Here is a 21,709-nt window from a genome sequence, read left to right on the forward strand (position 1 = left end):
TATTGATAGTTAGATCAAACTTTTTTTTTTAATAAACTCCTCTGCAGGGATCCCTGGGTGGCGCAGCGGTTTGGCGCCTGCCTTTGGCCCAGGGCACGATCCTGGAGACCCGGGATCGAATCCCACGTCGGGCTCCTGGTGCATGGAGCCTGCTTCTCCCTCTGCCTATGTCTCTGCCTCTCTCTCTCTCTCTATCATAAATAAATAAAAATTAAAAAAAAAAATAAAAAATAAACTCCTCTGCATGTATAGATCACAATGAGTGGAGAGTATAATACCTCTAATAACCAACAGTATTCAGCTCACATAGGCCGTAAATTGGTGTGTATGTCTGTATGTGTATCTCTCACACACAGACACAATTTATATTCATTCATCACTTAGCATTTTCCAAAGTTACATAAAAGACCAAACTATTCCTTGATTTTTCAAATGCTAGGAAAAGGAAATTCTATGATAAACCAAAAATCACCTGAAATGAAGATGATGTGGCTTCCTCCCAGAGAGGTGACTTAGTCTGTCCAAGAGTTTCACAAAACTCTCCTATTTCATGGATTATGACTTAGCATAATTAAGAAATGCTATCTCATTTCACGGTTGCTTCGCAAATTTTAAAGGAGGAAATTAAATAAATGTATGCCAATTGTCTTAGTATAAATACTGGTAGTAATTTAGTAAATTATCAACTCTACCATGTGATTCAATTCTCTATCATCAACATATTCTCAAAAATAATTTAAGAATCTGCAGAGCTGTTGCCAGTTCTAGAATGTTGGTGTTCACAAAGCATTTCAAAACAGTCTTTTTTTTTTTTTTTTTTAAAGCATACTCCTAATACACTCTATTAGCATATTTTACATTGAGAGTAATTCGGCTTCTGAAGTTTAAGACAGGGGATCCCTGGGTGGCTCAGCGGTTTAGCGCCTGCCTTTGGCCCAGGGTGCGATCCTAGAGACCCGGGATCAAATCCCACGTTGGGCTCCTGGTGCATGGAGCCTGCTTCTCCCTCTGCCTATGTCTCTGCATCTCTCTCTCTCTCTCTCTCTATCATAAATAAATAAAAATTAAAAAAAAAAAGTTTAAGACAGATAAATAGGATATACACGAGAGCTTGCACTTGGTAGTCTTTTGAAAAATTTCAGTATCACATGCTGGATTCATCATTAGTAATACTAGTCTTGTATTTATCCAAGTTTTTAGTAGATGGTGATTGTGATTATTGGAACTTCATTTCTGAGCTGTTTTACATATCCACGTCAGAATCTGGTGGAAAAGTTAAGATTTCCATATCATTTAAAAATGTCCTTCAGATAATCACTTTACTCCCTATTTTGGATTTTGGTGATTTATTAATCAAGCCCACTTAGAAAATGCCAAATATAATACTAACACTGAATAATTAAACACTTTAAAATTAACATACACGCATTGTTAAAAAGTTTTAATATAAAATTACAACAAAAATGTATTAAGTGAACAGTAATACATCATGCTGTTACACAATATACATAGTTGTTCAAAACATAGTTCCTGCCCTCTTGAAGTATATGTTCAAGATACAAAGTGGTCTCACAAGAGAAAGATGCTTTAATTTATCTCAACCATTCTATTATCTAGATGGGATTAAAATGTTTACATTCTGAAATATAATAATGTATCTCACTCTTCTCTATCTTTTGAAATTTTAATGTAAAAGTATAAAATTACTTATGCAAAATTACTTATAATCTTTAATGATGTACAAATACAAATGTACATGATATACATGTACAAATGAGTGATCTATAATATCTTTAAAAAATCTATTAAATATCTAATGCAACTTCTAATGCATTAGGAAAAAATGAGTTACATACCATTTGCATGTTCAAGTGTTTGTTGATATAAGTTTTACTGAAGTTCAGAGTCATTAACATGGTTCTTTATTTAACTACCATCCTATAATTTTTACATGCTCTAGTATTTTAATTTCTGAATACACCTTGGTCTTTAGAATAGTAGCCTTCACTATAGTAAATACAGCTGTATTTCAAAATGTTTTTCAGCCCTGATCTCATGTGGTAACATAAGGACAGATCTTTTATCCTACTCTCACAAACTTAAAGTTAGAATAACAATGTAGACTTCTCTACCCACGGAAGACACTAGCAAACTAATTTAACTTAAGCTTTTTTTACTAGATTTCACTTACTCCTAGAGTAAGAAATAAAGCTCAAATTCTGCTCAAGGGAGGGAACCTAACAGAAGTTCCTTCTTTCATAAAGGTTGGATTCTCAGGGATTAAGCACAGTGTAACGGTAAACTAGAAATAAATCCACTGCCCACTCTTTTTCTTATACCCCCACCCCAGGCCTTATCAATACCCTGGCAACAGCAAAGAAGATCAAATTCAGAATTGCAAATTTGAAGGAAGAATTAACCACCCTGATCACAATGACTGACTGAGAAATCAACACATTATCCAAGGTAAGCCAAAGAGTCTTAATCCTGGAATTTTTGCTGGAATTATTGGGAAACAGACACTCTCTTTCTACTGTGATTAGTAGCCTTGACCCTGAGTGGGGAGATGAGAGATGGAGAGACCAGCTCCTTATTACATCATTTCAGCACTGAGTCTAGCTATGTCAGAAGCCAGGACTGTTCCGTTATGTTGAATCAGTAAGTTATTTTTTGATAAAGCTACTTTGAGTTGGTATTTATCATTTATAACTAAAAGTGTTCTAACAAACATAACCAGAATTACACAACTAATGTGATGGGTGAATATATGTGATTTGGAGAAAGATTATGATGTTCATTGACATCCAATAATTGCAATTTATTTATTCCACTTTATATTACATGAGTAAAGGCATATTTTGATATGACTAAAGTTATTACTATTTAAACAAATACAGTTCTACTTAAATAACTGTACTAGTACTGTCAAAGAATACAATTCAAATAAATGATATAGCTAAATAAGTTCCAGAATTTATGTTATTTTAAAAACAGAGCAAGTTTATGAATATTTTCCGGTTAAAAATATTTCCTTTTTCCTAAATTAAAGAAATTGAAATTTGTAAAGTAGAGAAAAAGGAAAGAAAAGAAAAGAAAAGAAAAGAAAAGAAAAGAAAAGAAAAGAAAAGAAAAGAAAAGAAAAGAAAAAGACAAGACAAGACAATGTCTGGATGTTAGAAAAAAACCTCAAACTGAAAATTTAATTCAAAGTGATGTAAAACTGGCAATGTTCCCAGGTACTTAGCGAATACAAATGCAAACCTTTCCTGGAGTACCCTTCCACCCCCATGTGAGCCGAGCCCCACCTTCATTTTGGAACTCAAAGAATTTCCACAGAAAACAATTCCAAGGAAAATGAACAGTAAATGAAGACAATGAAAAACATGAAATGTACTAAAAAACTAAACACACAAACAAGAGATTTCATGAAGCAAACAGGTTTCATGAAACAAACAACTGTCAAAAGAAAAAGGTAACTAATAATGGAATTAGCAAAGATCAAAGCTCATAAAACAAGCCTGCAAAATAGATAGGAGAAAAAAATATTTTAAAGAAGACCAAAGATTTGAAAAATAACGAATCAGAGCCACTAAAACTGAAAAAGTCCTAGAAAGAGGAGAGGAAAGGGGATGGGGATTACACAGAGCTAAGGGGCCAGGACTCAGAACTGACACAAAACACAAATCCATACACTTAATTCTAAATGAATCCCAAAATGGAATATATAAGAAAACTACATCTAGGTAGAACAGATAAGCAAGTTTAAATTAGTCTTTAAAATGACCAGGTAAAGCAGATTTCCTTCAAAGGACTGATTATCACACTAACAGGTGACCTATGAACCAAGACAAGAAGATAGAATATAGTGCAATGGTATCTTCAACATAATGAGAAAAAAAGAAAGAAAGAAAGAAAGAAACTCCTATGTTTGTTTTCCAAAGTGGTTGAATCTTTTTGCATTACCTGTGACTGCTGAGAATAAACTATTCATGGTCCTGCATGAACTCCAGTAATTGTTCTGCCTGTTTCCTCCCCAGGCCTCAAGTAGTTTTCTCCTATGAATGTGCTCAAGAGTATTTGACTGATACAAGGAAGAACCCTCTACATATCTCTGAAGCACCCTCGATGTGCAATCTCTCCCTTTAGAACTCTGTCCTGTGAGGATGCTATCATGGCCAGTTTCACAAGTGCCATCCAATCATTTTATTTTAAATAAACTTAAGAGTCTTACTAAAACTTCACTCAAGATCACATTTATAATTCTATATAAAATGTACTTTTTAATACTTCATAATATAACCTTAATTTTGTTATTTAGGGATGTCAAAAGTGAAGTTGGGTTTTGTCTTGTTTCATTTACTTATTGAAGAGCTAAAAAACTGAAAAATCCTTAATTTTAAATGAAACCAAATAGAATCTATGCCAAAATGAGCTATGGGGTACAGCCAGTACCATAATTGTGTGGAGGAGGTTTCAATTATGCATTAATTACATAGCAAAGCCTCCAGCTGACTCAAACTGTAGGGGAGATGTCAGTTGCAATGAGGTGTTAAACAATGAAGGGAGTGTTTTATACTTAGAAGAAAAATTAGGCTCAGTCTATCCTAAGAATGTGGTCTATTTAATTGTTTGGTTTCTCTGTTATAAATCTAGGGAGAAAAACACTAAAGTTTACTTTGTGATTTCTTTGCACTGTTTACCATCTTCTGTTATAAACAATTAACATTTAGATTTGTAATACATTCAGATGAGCATCGCAAAGGTTCTGGACAGTGAAAAGCTGAAGGCAGAATTTCTTGTTTAACATTCCAAAAACTTACCATGAATTTTCTGTAACCATTAAGGTATATTTATAAAAAACATAAATAGCTGTCAATTACTAAAAATTGTGAGTTGGAAATACCAAATTCACAAATCATAGAATCAAAGAACTAGCTAGAAAGGGCCTTAAAAAAAAATCACCTGATAGTAACAGCAAGTGCCAAAAATCCAAGACCAAGTACAATGACACTTCATAGGAACTAAAATCAAATCCCAGATACAGATATAACTATCATATATCAAAGAAGGAACTTAAAATTAGACATAAATACACTAAATGAATTTACAGCTTGTACAAACACATACAAAAACCAAACTCTGAATTTCAGGTAATACAAGTACATTCTCCAATTTTCTCAATGTGTTCCTCCCACCTATTCTGTTTCCTAGACATTTATTTAATATCCATTATTGGGCAAATCCATTTTCAAGAATGGATGTAGAAATAACAACGGAGGAACAGGCCCTCTTCTCTAAAGAATTCACAATTTACTTGGAATTGTAAATTCCAACTGGGTGCCAGATTATAAAACACAGAAGCCATCACAAAACAAAAACATAGATGTCTATCATATTTCAGAGAATATAAACAATGAAAACACTATTCTTGTACACTCACTAGAAGATGGAAAGACACATGAATGCTCAAACAAAAACTAAGAAAAATTTGAAAGTGGTTAATGAAACCCACTTCTGCATGAGTCTGACAGTTTGTTGCATAATCAAATTGATTTCAAAGAGGATCAAAATAACTATATTTCTATTTCACTCAACTGTAGATGACTTGAGGAATTACTTGAGTAATCTATACCACTGTAAGAACACTATAAACAATAAAAGTCTAACGAAATATAAAACATAAAAAACTCCTTCTTTCCCTACTGTTAATGGAAAAAAACTCAGTGAAAATTTCATTCAAAAGTACTGAAGAAAAAATACTGTAGAGATATATTTGTGCCACATTACACAGATTTTTTTTTTATACAGCTATTTAAGTCATAAGGTACTTAAATTCAATTCCACATTTGGTAAAACCTGGAATCAGCTAGTTTCACAACTTATTTTGTATCTCATTTTTAATTAGTCATAAGTTATTTAGAAGCAGTATGAATTTTCTTTTTTGGAGGTCAGGTTGCTTTTGTTTTCTTTCACTAAGAATTGTCACTGTTATTTTACTGAGAAAGAAGGCAGAGCATTCACATTCTTTTTTTGGATACTAATTAGGTTACTGACTGAAAATATTTTCCTAGTTACCACTAAAAATATTTAACAAGAATTTTCGATGTTAGGCCAAATTACAAAATATTGTTATTGCAATTAACAGTGAATATAAGGCCCTAAATATGTTGCGGGAAAGTATTCTGTTCCAGAATAAAACCCCATTAAAAAAAAAAAAATTTTAGAGAGAGAGAGAGAGAGAGCATAGCGAGTGTGCACACACATGAGCAGGGAGAAGGGTAAAGGGAGAGAGAAAATCCTCAAAGCTGAGTCACCACGGAGCCCAGAGCCTCAAGTGAAGCGAGGCTTCATCTCATGTGGGGATCCATCTCACAAATGTGAGATCATGATCCCTGATCATGATCTGAACCAAAATCAAGAGTCACTTAACTGAATAAGCCACCCAGGCGCCCCTAAAACCCAATTTCTTAATCTGAATGTTTGTTAAGAATCTCCCTTACTAAAGGTTAAAGTAACTAGACTGGTGTTTGAGAAACCTCGTTGCATTTCCTGCTCTGCAACTAACTACCACAGTGGGCTTTAAGGCTATCTCTTGGCATTTTCATTCAGGGTAAGAATGTATTCTGACAATCCTTTTTAGGTCTCAAAACCTAGAAAATAATAAATTTCAAGTATTTCTTTAGATTAGTAAAAAAAAAAACAAAAAAACACATCACTACAGTTATGTATGTTCTCACTAACACCACATACTTTGTGAGAGGAGCTAGGCGAAGTTTTTAATGGTGGATTTAATTATTGCTGAGGTCTAATTTGGTTTTGAACTTATCTTCAAGATGTGATTTAAGTTTGTAAATTAGTATCAAAGAAAAATTATACTTTTCACTGTACTTTCAAATAATAAAGCATTAAGACTTTTTTTTTAAGAATTTATTTATTTATTCATGAGAGATACAGATAAAGAGGCAGGGACATAGGCAGAGGGAGAAGCAGGCTTCCTGTGGGAGTCTGATGTGAGATGATGTGCGCCTCAACCCTAGGACCCTGCGATCACAACCTGAGTCAAAGGCAGAGGCTCAACCACTGAGCCACTCAGGTGCTCCTGAGATGTTTTATACTAAATGCTAGAACATATTTTATATCCCATCAGTTGCAATAAATGACTCCTAACATACTAACACCACTATCATGTGAGCTCTGAGAAGGTTGAGCTTGTAGTTTATCTACATAGCACTTTGATTTTTAGTTATTGCTCTATAGTGTTGAATGAACAAACTCAGTATAGACAGATTAAATACCTTATAAAATTCTAGTTCCAGTAATTATAAAAACCCTTCCAAGAAATGTCAGATAAAATGTAACATGCACCTGAAGTGCACAGTTGAGCTGGAAAGGAAATAGTCATGGGCCAGAAATTACTGGTACTGCAGTGAATGAAAATGGAAGATAGAAACACTTTCTTGAGACTTGGTTTTTACCACCCACACAAAGGAAGGACAAAAAGGAACCAGAACTAGAACTTTACAAGAGATAAACAATCAACAGAAGGATGAACTAGGAGGAAAACATTCCAAATAAGCTTTAAGGAAGTGTACCCATCTTGATCTGGCTCTAGAGGAGGGGAGGAAAAAGGAGTTCTAGATAATCGGTCAGCCCAGGGCCTACCCCAATGTCACTCTGGTCTGTTCTGAATTTGAATTTATGCTATGCTTGTGGACCAGAAATCCTTGAACTGAGAATTTAACGTAAAAATCACCCAGGTTGTCTGGGTAGTTCAGTGGGTTAAATGCCTTCCACTCACGTCAGGATCCCTGGGATCCTGGGGTGGAGCCATGCTTTGGGATCCCTGCTCAGTAGGGAGCCTACTTCTCCCTCTCCCTCTGACCCTCACATCCCCACTCCTGCTGTCTTTAATAAATAAAATCTTTTAAAAAAAGTAATAATAAAAAAGTAAAAATCAACTTTAGACTTGTTATATTACTATAGCACCTGACAAAAGCAAATTTATAATATCTTCAATCCAGAATTTCTTCAAATAATTAAAATGAAAGCATAGTGAGCAAAAGTCTAAATTCATAACAAATGCCAAGATTTAGTCACTAATTACATAAGGTAACTGGACAATCTGACAACCTCTATTTAACAAGTACCATGACAGAGTATCAAACACTAGAGAAAGGTATCATAGAATACATTTAACCCCCTTCTCTCCAACTAATGACCATGATACCACTCAGCCTCTAAAACATTATACAGTGTATATAATGTTGGGTCCTTCCATTTGCTTTCACCTACTTGATGAAAAGCAGAATGAACGATCTTTAAAATGCTAAAATACCCAGCAGTGTTTAAGTGAGTCTGTAAACAATTTACCCATTTTAATAACCAGCATGACTGAAAAAAACCTGAGAATCACTATAGGATAGGGTGACCACTGTTTCTTCAAAACAACATTTTACTACATGTTTTTAAACTATGTGAATTCTGCAATAAATGTTTTTAGATATTCTGTCTTAACTCATGACCCTGTATGAGGAAGAGAGAAAACAAATTTTCCCCTTGAAAATATGTTATTAAAATGACTATATTTAAGTCTAGTACTGCACAGGAAAAGAGAAAAGGAACTTGTTAAAAAGGACACAAGCAGAGCCTACCAGAGCAAGGGGGCTGAGAACAATTGCACCTCCATACAGACATAAATGCACACAGCGCATTTTTAATGAAGGATAGTTAATTTAAGATAATGTATACTACATAAAAGTGTGATGACCCTGAGAACAAAGTCCACTCACAATTCACAGATGCAAACAACACAATATCAGCAGTACAAATAAATCACGAGAATCTGGCATATGAAATTTAAAATGAGAGGAAAGCATGGTGGATATCCTTCTGTCATGAGCAAAGGCAGACATCCAGAAATCACTAGCAAAACCACTCATTATTTGCCATGCTAATAATAGTGTTCATAAACTTGACAGCATTCTGAAAAAATCACTTACCCATGGTTCATTTTAAGCCTTACTAATGTACACAGCATTGAAAGTTATTTAAAACAATTTTAACATTGCCATTTTTCTTCTGGAAATGACAGCCAATACAAGAAGTATAAAGATTAAAAAAATAATAATCATGATCTCTAAAAGTGGCACACCTACTCATATTAATAACATAAAGATAAATACTTCTGAAAAATACTTAAATTTTAAGTCTGCAGCCAGTTGGGCTGGGGAGAAATTAATTTTGTACACATTCTCATGATGTGTGTTTATAGGAGCAATTTGAGTTATAACTGTGACTATACTGATTCTAAACAGGAAATGAGGAAGGAGAAAAAAACTTTCATGTACAAAATTTGAGTGACAAAGGAAAATGGTACACATTTCTAGTTATCAAATAAATACGTCAGAGGGATATAAAGTAAACATACTGACTATAGTTAACATAGTATTGCATATCTGAAAGGAGAATGGAGATTTAAAGTTACCACAAGAAAAAAATCTTTGTAACTATGTATGATAATGGATGTTAATTGGACTTCTGTAGTGATCATTCTGCAATATATATAAAAATATTAAGTCCTTACACTAGATACCTGGAACTTAATAATGTTATGTCAATTATACCTCAATAAAAAATTTTCAGACGCTAAGTACCTGGAAATTTTAACATAGGATGTAGGTTTTAACTTCAACTAAATTTTACTAATATCTAGGTTAAAAAACTATATTCCCAACCTCCACCACCCCCTACACACAGTATATGTATCTAATTTATGGAGAAGTTACTATTTTTTCCATTCTTCAACTAGAAATTGGAGAAGGGGAGAGGAAGAGAACAGGAATTTGTTTTTGAACTTCCTCAAGCTCTTCAGGAAAAAGTTTAAAAAATTCATATTAGAAATTAATATAATAGTATTCTTTTCATTAGAATTTTAGCTAAAAATTTCTGTAATTATCCCTAAGGGATCCAGAGAGAAAAGAATATATGGAGGATCCCTGAACAACATTGGTTTAAACTGCATGGGTCCACTTATACCTGGGTTTTTTGTGGGCTTTTTCCCTACAAATGTAATATAGTCACCTGGGTGACTCAGTCAGTTAAGCATCTGCCTTCAGCTAAAGTTATGGTTCTGGGGTCCTGGGACTGAACCCCGAGTCTGGCTCCCTGCTCAGTGGGGAGTCTGCTTCTCCCTCTTTCTCTGCCCTCACTGCTCACCCCACTCATGTTCTCTCTCAAATAAATAAATAAAATCTCTTTTAAAAAGTACAATAATGTAGGGCAGCCTGGGTGGCTCAGCAGTTTAGTGCCGCCTCCTTAAGCCCAGGGTGTGATCTTCGAGACCCAGGATCGAGTCCGGCGTCGGGCTCCCTGCATGGAGCCTGCTTCTCCCTCCGCCTGTGTCTCTGCCTCTCTCTGTATCTCTCATGAACAAATAAATAAAATCTTTAAAAATAAATAAATAAATAAAAAGTACAATAATGTAAACGTATATACTCTCTATCTTGTGGGGTTTTTTTACATTTTTTCCCTAGTTTACTTTATTGTACAGATACAATATATAATACATATGAGATACAAAATATGTGTTAATTGACTGTTACGTTATATATTAATTATGTTATCAGTAGGGTATCCAGTCAGTATTAGGCTATTAGGTATTGAGTTTTTGCAGGAGTCAAAAGTTGTACGTAAATTTTTTTTATTAATCAGGGGATGGGCACCTCAAACCCCTGCATTGTTCAAGTACTCTGTACTGTTTTGAAAATTATATTTCAGACTATCTGTAAAGCCTACAGCACAGAAACTGAAATTATTTTCTCTAAATAAGGAATACCAAATCTGTAACTAATTCTCAAAGATACCTCCATATTCAATGAAAACAACAGTTTAACAAATTACTTACTTTAGGTCCTGTAGGAGGTCTTTTGCATTAAGCATGGTTATTAAAGAGGTGGTAGCTGCAGGAATTATGATGATGGGTGTTCGAGATCCTATAAAGATAAAATTATAAAGATAACAAATATGTTATTATTATTAAATGAAATATAGTTACACTCCCAATTAAAACTTAAAAGTTGGTAAATTTGTAATCTTAACCCCTTTGAGCTAAAAAAATATTTTACATCAACAGTGATATTCAAAATTCAAAATATTTAATAATCAGTATGACCTGAACACTGACTAGTCAGAACGGATACCACACACGTTTTATATAACTGCACAAGCATAGAATCAGCCTTAATTTTGTAATATTATTTACTTTTACTTTCTTTTTTTTTTAAATTTTTGTTTTTTATTTAAGTGATCTCTACACCCAATATGGGGCTCGAATTCCTGATGCCAGGATCAAGAGTCACATGTTCTTCAGCCTAAACCAGCCACACGCCCCTACTTTTACTTTTTAAAATAAGTTTAGATTCATATGCACAACACCTCACCTTTCTTCTGATTTGGAGGAGGTCTTGCTTGAGAAACTGTTAATAAGAGAGTGAAAAAAAAATGAGTGTCACAAAAATCACATTCTTATTTTCAAATTTACAAAGCAACTAAGGCCTAAAAATTTAAATTACATGACTAGCTATAACATTTTAAAATATGTTGCAATCTTCTAAAATAACATCAATCTTTTCAAATAATTTATTTTTCTATTTCACAAAACATGAATATGCCTTACCATTATTTAACAATCTGTTATAACAAAGCAGATATACTACATTGGTAGACACTGTGTATCTATATCAATGGATGTTAAAGCCTAGCAAAGGAATCAAATAGTTTCTTAATTAACTGATAACCAATGTAGTAAATGCAAAAACATGTAACACTAGGGGAAGGGCTGGGAGAAAGAAATGTGCTGAACTATTTAGGAGGGAAAAGAAAGGCATTATTGGGAACTAAGACCTAAAATATTTTTTACCATTTTTCTCTCTTCCTATTTGCTTTTTGTTCTTTAGAAGACATTACAGGCAATGAGTCATGTAAAGGTCTATATTATCTTGAATTGCCCATATTATTATTATTTTTAAGGATTTTATTTGAGAGAGAGAGACAGAATATGAATGAGCAGAAGGCGAAGGAGAGAGAATCTGAAACAGACTCCAAGCTGAGTGCAGAGCCTGATGTGGGGCTCAATCCCAGGCCACAAGACCATGACCTGAGCTAAAATCGAGAGTCAGACACTCAATCAACTAAGCCACCCAGGCACCCCAAGTTGCCCATATTATTAAAATTGTGAATGTATGTTATAAAAACACAAATATTCATCTTCTCACTATCTGTCTATATAATAGACTTTATAACACACAGAAACATTTGTTGGTATAATAACAGCAATATCAGCCTGGTTGAAGATTAATGTATTTTAGAACTTAAAAATGCTGTACATTCAAGTTTCAGAATTTACAATAAAAATTTACTGACTGCTTTCTATGTGAAATGTGTGTACTGTGTTAGAATTTTTATCCCCCCCCCGCCCTTTTTAAGGATTTTATTTATTTACTCATGAGAGATGCAGAGAGAGGCAGAGACATAGACAGAGGGAGACGCAGATTCCCTGCAGGGAGCCTGATGTGGGACTCAATCCCAGGATCTGGGGATCATGACCTGAGGCAAAGGCAGATGCTCAATCAGTGAGCCACCCAGGTGGCCCAGAATTTCCATTTTCTTAAATCACGAAAATAAATAAAAATTTAGGAGACTTAAAATTCTAACTCAACATCAGTTAAAAAGAGATTACCACTTTTAAAGGGATACATGCATTTTTGGAATGTGTTCTATTTTAAAAGCAGTAAAATGCTACATTTTCACTTAATACTTTTTATTCTTTTGTATAGTTACTTATTGTGATAAAATTTTATCAGTCCAGTAGTATGATTTTTCTAGCCACATTAGGTAGTGAAAGATACATGTAAATAAAAGTTCACATATATGTATATTTATTATAGTGTTCTCATACCTTTCTTCTTGCTGAGAAAAAAACAGTAAAGCTTTCTTAAATCATTTTTAGAAACAGGACTCATAGAAACACCTGATTAGCGAGATAGCATCATCTTAAACACAATATAGTCTCAGTAAATATCTGGTAGTTGTTGGAGGGATAAGATAATGACAGGTCGGAGAGATACATGAATAACAGGAGATGGGACTTGCTATGAAAATGACTAAGAAGGGCAGCCCTGGTGGCACAGCGGTTTAGCGCCGTCTGCAGCCCAGGGTGTGATCCTGGAGACTCGGAATCAAGTTCCATGTTAGACTCTCTATATGAAGCTTGCTTTTCCCTCTGCCTGTGTCTCTGCCTCTCTCTCTCTCTCTCTCTCTCTGTCTCTCATGAATAAATAAATAAAATCTTTAAAAAAAAAAAAAGACTAAGAGGAGCAACAAAAAAGATTTGACTGAAACACCATGGTTTGGTGAAGAAGTAGACAATGGACTCAGGAATTTAGGAAAACACTTACTAAAAATGCAAGAGTGAGAAGACCCCATAATAGAAAAAGACAAAATATAAAACCATATTAAAAATAAAGTTTAGAGACTTAGTAAGAAATAGCTACAAAAGAATATATGAACAGGTTCCCTGGTTAAGTAAAGACCAAGGTATAGACACTATGACAAACGCACTATGTTAAGCTTGATTTAGAGTGGGAGGGGAGAAGAAAGGGCAGAGTAACACCAGTCCACATGGCAAAATGATTAAGAGCAAGAATCTATATATTAGTGATCTCAATTCCTATCCCCATTTTGCCACTTCCTAGGCAAATTACCCTAGGAAGTCGAACTGATTGACTGCTCTCTATCAGTTGTCCTCAAATATAAAACAGTAATAATAGTTTCTACATTTTAAAACTGCTGTGAGAATCTTAAAAACAACAATGCATGTTAAGTCCTTAATCAGGACTAAATATTTAATATTTAGCGAACTCTGTGGCTATAGCTGATCTTAAATGCTACTGCTTCTAGTGCCACTAACACTGCCTTCAGCAAATGCCATGACTGAAAATTTACAAGCTGAGAATAATTATTATTGATTGCTATGTTTGATTTCTAATATAACAACAGTCTTCGCTTAAATATTCAGAGCCTTCACTTAAATATTCAAGGCCCTCTTATTATTATAAATAAAACAGAAACAGTCCCTGTCCTCAAAGACCCTTCAGTCAAAGTAGGGGAGCCAGACCATAAATAAGTAAGCACACAAAAACATATAAACATATGTGAACATGCAATATTAAGGAACAAAAGGTGTGTACACTGACAGAAAAGTGTGCTTTGGCTTTAGAGAACCCCTCGAAAAAAGTAGCATTTAAACTGAGAGTTCAAGGATGACAAGGAGCCAACTTGCAAAGAATAAGTGGACGAATAGCCCAGATTAGAGGGAGGAATGTGAGCAAATGCCAAAGACAGGAAGAAACTGCTGTGCTTTGGGAACTGCAAATGTATAGACTATAGGGACAAAAGAAAGAGTGGCAGGAGAAGAGGTTTAAAATATATGCAGAAATCAATATATATAAAAAGCTTTCTAGGTGATGTTAAGTTTGTATTTAAGTGCCACTGAAAACCCTGTAACTTTTAAGCCAGAAAATGACATAACTTGATTTTCATGTCACATCTTCTGTAAAGGAAAAACAATAGATTTAGATAAGTAAAAAAAAAAAAAAAAAAAAAAAAAAAAAAAAAAGATTTAGATAAGTGATCAAAAGGGGACAAGCATGAAAGCAGAAAGCTCAGAACTATTAACAGTCCACAGTGGTACTACTCAAATGAGGTGTAAAGATAAGAGTATTTTTTTTAAGAGTATTTTTTTAAATTTTAAAAATTTCCAATCCAAGGTCAAGTGAGTAAAATTCAGTAACAATGAATTACTAGAAAATGATCACACACTTGGATGTCGTGACAGTATTGTACTCTCAATTTCCATATGTAGCTTATTGGAAGCCAGAAATAGGTCATGGACTAACACTTCAAGCAGCACTGGTCTAGAGAATGATAATGGTTTGGATTTAAGTTGTGGTAGTAGAGATGAAAAGACAAATCTGAACACAGAAAAGGTAAATTTGACAGAACTCACTGACGTAAATGCAAAAAGTGAATAATGAAGAATAACTGCTGAATTTTTTGCTTAAGAAGCAGAGTTGACAGTGGTGCTATTTATTCATGAAGAAGACACCTGGGAGAAAACATCAGGGAACAGAGGTTATACATCAGTTTTAAGATGCCTATGGCATATCCAAATGTTAAATAGTTTATATAAGATACCAGATGTAAGAAAAGCTGTCTGATTTGGACATACAAATCTGAAAATCATCAGCACACAGATATAAACCTATGGAATAAAATACTAGAACCAGAACTATCTGTTTAAAATACACAAGGGGCTAATTCTCTCAATCTCATATTTAAGCAGATAAATTAGAGCTATAGGCTCATTTATACTCATTTCAGGGAATCTGTGAAATAAAAATAAAAAATTAAAGCTGGAGAAGTGAAGTATGCATTGTATATGCAAGAAAAAGAGGCAGGAAGCAGGGTTCCGTACAAGAGACTTACACTCTAAAAAGAAAGTGACAGTAAGGTATAAGCCTACAGTTTATCAAAGGCTTATCCTTCCTAATCCACTGAAAAACATGTGCTTTTTGTTAGTTACATTCTCTAAATAAGTGTTAAGAAGTTGGGAGTAACTGCAGACACTTTCAAATATCAAATTTACCTGGGGACTTGCCTGGCACAATTGATGATAAATAAACATGTGGTGAAAGAATAACAAAAAGGAAAAAACAATCAATAATGGAACTCTATATCTGAGTTGTCCCACAGAAGAGGAAAACAAAATGGTGGTTCAAAACCCCATTTCCAAATGATTTAAATTGTATGTACAAATAACAGTTATAAATGTATAATCTGTCATCTATATTACACTGCCAGATAGATTTTGAGCAATCATACATATATTTTTCAATTTTGAAAAGATAACATAAGTGAGTATGTCATACACTATCCAATATTCATTCAAAATTGGGCAGCATTCCATAAACAAATAAACATTTCTACGGCAAAAGAAAATTTCACTAATCAGACAAAGATGACAAACTGCCTAACACATCCACTCAAATCAGGTTTTATTGATAAATAAATGCTAAAAAATTGTGGAAAAAGAAGAGATCTCACATGAGATATTAGTCCACATTAATCTCAATCAGTTTAATCACCAGTACCCCTCTCAAGAACAACTGAAGAAGAATGACAGAATATTAAGAGTTGAAAAGATGGGAGTGCTCCTTAGTTTACATATGATCTTTGCCAAGGTCACAAAACTGGCTGTTAAAATTCAGCTCCCTTAACTTCTTTTATCACATGATACATTTGAACAACCTCGTTTATTCAGATATTAGTGCTTCTCCCTACCCCTTACCTTTGTCGGCCAAATGACCGAAAACTGGGTTAGATATGTCAGATGGTGATTTCTCCCCTTTTATACCATTTCTGAATTTCTAATGTCATCATCTTTAGACTTGACCAACAATAGCCTCCCATCTCTTCCTTCCAAAGAAAAACAATTCTGTATCGATCATTCAACTGCTTCTATAGTATCCCTCTACTACACGGGTTGTATTTTTAGGGCCCAATTCTTACTGTCTTTACTTTCTCTTACTTTCTGAAAGAACTCCTTCTTAGCTTTTCCTAGTTTTTGGCACTGAGTACATATATAGAAAGCATTCAACTCATATTTATTGAATTTAATTGCTCTTCCTTATACTGTTATAATGGCTTTTGGTAAGATCCTCTCTACTTAAAAATAGTCCCACAGTCCTGTCATCTGAAACAAATGTATCCAATGTGCTTCAAACTTAATACATGGCTAATGAAGCACTCCTCCACTGATCCCCAGAAACAGGAATCACAGAAATTCCAAACAAATCCACTTTCAAAAAAAAAAAAAAAAAAGTAAATACTAGTCATGTCAAAATTCAGATGTATGAATCCAGGACACAGTGAGATAAAAAGCATTCCAATGTAAGCCACATATAACCTTAATATTGTACTTGTAAAGTGCTTCCAGAAATATTTAGTATCTATAATCTACATAATTTTAGAGTTAGCCTATAAACATACTATGAATAAAAATACCTTTAGATCTATACTACTGATACTGCCAAATTTAAGAGGAAGACCACTCAATTTATTATTCTTGCCTCTGCCTGTCCAAGACTTTTCCATTTTCTTGACAGTTATTTTCAATAGCACTAATGAGGTAAAAAAGACATGTGGTATAGCTAACACTGTAATTACACTAAATGTAAAAATAAAACACCAAAATCAAACCCAGGACACCTAAAATGAGTATAATATTGTTGGTATATCTACATGCATTTATAAAGATCTTTTTAGGAAATAGGAAGAGGGAAGAAAAATATTTCCAAAATAACTTCAATAACGTCTTTGCTTACCATACCTTTTACAAAACTGATTGCAGAAATCTTACATGCTCAAGAACACAGACCTCTGAAATTCTAGGCATCAAAATGCTTATCAGTCTACTAAAATTATGGTGGTGTGCTTCCAATGGGGGGCGGAGGGGAGGAGGAGATTACATCCATATAAACTCTCGAATAAGGAATTGGTGAGGGAATATGTACATATAAATAGTTTTCTAAAAACATTTTTCTAAGATCTTAAAATCATTTTCTAAAAAATCTTTAACTCTTCAACTCTATTTTTTCAAGCAAATGTTCTTATATTACTTTAGAAGTACTTTAAGTAATATTTCAACTCCTTTAAATCATTGTATGTATCAAAAAAATTTCATTGTGACCATTAAAAAACAAGACACCTCCCACCCTACCCCCACCACCAAGTTTAGTATTTTTACCTGGTCTTGGTACTGGCTGTGCTGCAGGAGTCTGAGTCTTACGAGCCGATGCACCCTCCTTTAAAAGAATAAATATTGACACATGATGTAAGAGTTCCTTTACATAATAAACACTTATATTTAATTACTGCAACGAAATTCCGTATCTCCATATTTCTCAATCAGTCCTTCCCCTGAACATGTTATGATCCTAAGCATTAAAAACAAACAAAAAACCCCTCTCTTATCTTTTATTCTATTGATCATGAAGTAATAACAGGAGTCTTTAGTAGAAAATAAATTTAAACTGTTACCATACAGTAGTTATAGTAAGCATGTAATATTTTTCAAATATTCAATGATTTGCTTAATTGTTGACAACTGTTGACAATATTCAAATATTCAATGATTTGCTTAATTGTTGACAATATTTGCAGCAATGTTATTACTCATTTTAAAATCAAGTCAATCTTTATTCCATTAAACAATCTCAAAATGAATAAATGATACATAATCTCACATTAGAAAGATGTAAATGATGTTACTTCTGGAGTGCATTTAAAAACCCCAAGAACATATCAAATTAAATTCCTTTAAAATATTCAGGGAAATTAATCACATTTATAAAGATGAGATTTGTTACATTTAAGAGTGGTTGAAAATTTTAACTAAATAACTAATCTCAACTAATTACTAAGTATGTAATATACAGAAAAACTATGCTAAGTATTGAAATGTATCAATTATACACTCAGGACTAGATGCCTCTGAAATGCTTAAGATACTTAAAAGTTGTCTTTAGTATAACAGTTTCAATCATGTTCACACTTAATAGGAAGCTACAAATGTACTTTTCAAAACAACTAGTAATTCATGGAGATCTTACTCTAGTTGTACTCAAACTGAAATGAAATTTGGTAACTACCAGGGAAGTTCCATAAATCCATAATAATAAAAATCAGTATTAGAACCACAGAAACAGGGATCCCTGGGTGGCGCAGCGGTTTGGCGCCTGCTTTTAGGCCCAGGGCGCGATCCTGGAGACCCGCGATCGAATCCCACGTCGGGCTCCCGGTGCATGGAGCCTGCTTCTCCCTCTGCCTATGTCTCTGCCTCTCTCTCTCTCTCTCTCTCTATCATAAATAAATAAATTAAAAAAAAAAAAGAACCACAGAAACATTTCTAAAGAAATAACTGTTAAATAACTTTAATTTTAACCATTCAAAGCTTGAGATTTTGCATAGTAAAATAATTTGAGATGGTAGGCTATACCATGGTTGTTTTTAAATAACTACACCAATTAAAAAGATATCAGCTTTCCATCTCATGTTCCTGCATAAAGAGGAATCAACTCAATATTATATAATAAACATGAAAATAAAATAAACATTATCTTTATTACTTAGAAATCCTTATATGTAAATACTAAGTCATGGAGTGTGGCTTAAGTATACACAGAAACAGAAAAAATAAAAGAAATGAGACAGGAAGAACAGTGAGTACACACATATGCACACATCTTTCTGTCTACATTGGACTAGAAGGCTGGTTGGATCCAAATCAAAGCCTTCTTTTGAAAAGAGTAGACGAAGTTCAAAATCACAAGAACACAACAGCACTCTGTGCATATTGAGAACTATCCGAACCAAACTGATTCAGCTTACTGTTAAAATAAACCTATACTAAATGAACAGACGACAGCTCTTATAACACAGGTCAGCAAAAGGTACAAGCACACAGAAGTAATATGAAAAAAGTCTTTTCCATAACAAATCACAACTCAAGTGTTTTTATCTACTTTTGAGTAAACTCAATACTGGGACCTCTTTAAATATCAAAAAATGGGTATTTTCTGTTTGCAAAGTAAGCTGTCATTGCTTGATGACCTTCTACTCCAAATTATTTCTTTTTGGGAATAAGCCTTGGCCCTTGGTTACTGGAGGAGGCATGTGTCCTAGCCTAGGTCAGTTAAGAGTTCTCCCCTCTCCAATAGTATATATTGGAACTAGTAAGTTACACCTCTAGCTACAAGGCTGCAAAGGTGGCAAACCAAACATTACAGATGATCATATATCTCTTGACTCACGGGGAAAGCCCATCTGCAGGACAGAATACTAGTATGCACAAAAAAGAGGTGAAATACAACATCCCTTATAACACCTATCTAGTTATAATACCCTGAAAGACTATTCTCCCTCCAATTTATTCTTGATTATATGAACCTTTAAAAGCCCTCATCTCACCAACCTATATACTCCCATACACATTTTCATCTCACTTAGTTGAGCAGAGTTACTGTTAGTTGTAACCGAGTTTTATTTAATTTTGTCTTCTCAGATGTACTGAAAATTCTGGGTTGCCAAAGTCATTGTAGTATAACTTTGCTTAATTTTGGAATTAGTAAACACAAATAAGTTTAATTGCAAGCACATATTCACACATTCTCTCTCTCTCTCTCTCTCTCTCACACACACACACACATACACAGCTATACAGATACTAAATTGGAGACTGTGGGTTGCTTGAAAGAAAACTGGGAAGATCTTTGCTAATCATGTCATTAGTTTACAGCCGTAGCCATTTTAGGACTACCTAGCCAACCCTAAGAGCTAAAAGTTCATTCGACTCCGATCCATACTATTTTGAAATAAAATTATAAAAAGTCATTGCATAAAGAACCTCGGACACTATATAATCCAACCACACCACTTTTTAAAGATGAAGAAACAGAGGTGAAGTTTTTCAAAGGCTACAAAGTGGCATATGTTAAAAATCAGGAATAATAATTTGGCAGTAATATGGGGAAGAGACTGACAGTCCTACATTTTTAAAGATACCTGGATTGAGGGAAAAATAATACCCATCTGGGAAAATAAAGTATCAGCAAAAAACAACCACCACCACCAAAAAAAAAAAAAAAAAACTAAAGGAGCTGACAAGTTGTGCTAACTGGAGAGGAAAACCTGCTTTCTCTTGAAAAGTCAGAACAATTATAATTTCCACTGAGACTTGAGGCACTCTGAAAAAGAATAACAGATAAGAATGGGAGAAGTGATAGAATCCTTTTGTAAAACATAACAAGGCAAAACAAAGTATGCTGTTTATAATCCTTACTTGCCTTATTTTAGCAAATGAGAAAATCTAAAAATCTTCCAGTACTAGGAAAGACAATATTGGTATTTGCTGCTTTAAACAAGCAGAAAATAATACCCTGATATGTAATACCATAAGGAAAAATATCTGTGACAAGTATCAGTATGAAAAGGAATGCATTATATGTACTTAATTTGGAAAAATGCTATTTATATGAAACTTCACAAAATACTGAAAATTCTAAATGAATAAAACACACAGAATATATATGCAGACTCTACATGTTTATAATCTACCTTTTTGACTACTATATTTATGACATCAAAAGTAACATGTTTTAAAAATGAAATACTCATTATACCCTTGTATGTTTTTGTCTTTCTAAAGTAACACACATCCCTGAAATTTGGATTTGATATTTAGAACTCCCAAATATTAGAATGCTCTTTTAAAAAAACATCTGAATTTTAAGTACAGAGTGAATCTTAAAAAAAAAAAAAAAAAAAGTATTTTGGAAAAACGATGTAGAAAAAGACAGTTGCAACTCTGTAGACAAATGACAATGAGGCTGAAAACAAGAGATTTCAAGAGCAAAACACAAGTTATAAGCATATTTTTTTTTACATTTGCCATAACCAGAATAATTATGCATACAGTATCTGCCAACACAGAAAACAGCTAACATGTTTCTAAAATATACTGGAGAATCTCTATAAACTATATAGATTTGAAACCTCTATCAAATCCCCCATTTTGCTATAGAATTCTCTATTT

At 33.7% G+C, this 21,709-nt stretch overlaps 1 protein-coding gene across 9 annotated transcripts in view; it reads right to left on the reverse strand.

Annotated features, from left to right (window-relative positions):
• The window catches only part of CDC73 (cell division cycle 73), a 253,926-nt gene that overhangs the window by 151,152 nt on the left and 81,065 nt on the right, over positions 1 to 21,709 (reverse strand). For all 9 annotated transcript variants that reach the window (XR_007409217.1, XR_007409215.1, XR_007409213.1 and 6 more), the window contains exons 11-13: positions 17,864 to 17,921; positions 11,439 to 11,474; positions 10,904 to 10,991 (exon numbers count right to left, since the gene is read on the reverse strand). Coding sequence is in view for 2 of the 9 variants with exons in the window: in XM_049107032.1 (XP_048962989.1) it covers positions 10,904 to 10,991; positions 11,439 to 11,474; positions 17,864 to 17,921 (182 nt within the window). In the remaining 7 variants the exon portion in view is untranslated. The remainder of the gene's footprint in view (positions 1 to 10,903; positions 10,992 to 11,438; positions 11,475 to 17,863; positions 17,922 to 21,709) is intronic.

Source organism: Canis lupus, chromosome 38, assembly GCF_003254725.2.
Source record: "Canis lupus dingo isolate Sandy chromosome 38, ASM325472v2, whole genome shotgun sequence".
NCBI lineage: Eukaryota > Metazoa > Chordata > Mammalia > Carnivora > Canidae > Canis > Canis lupus.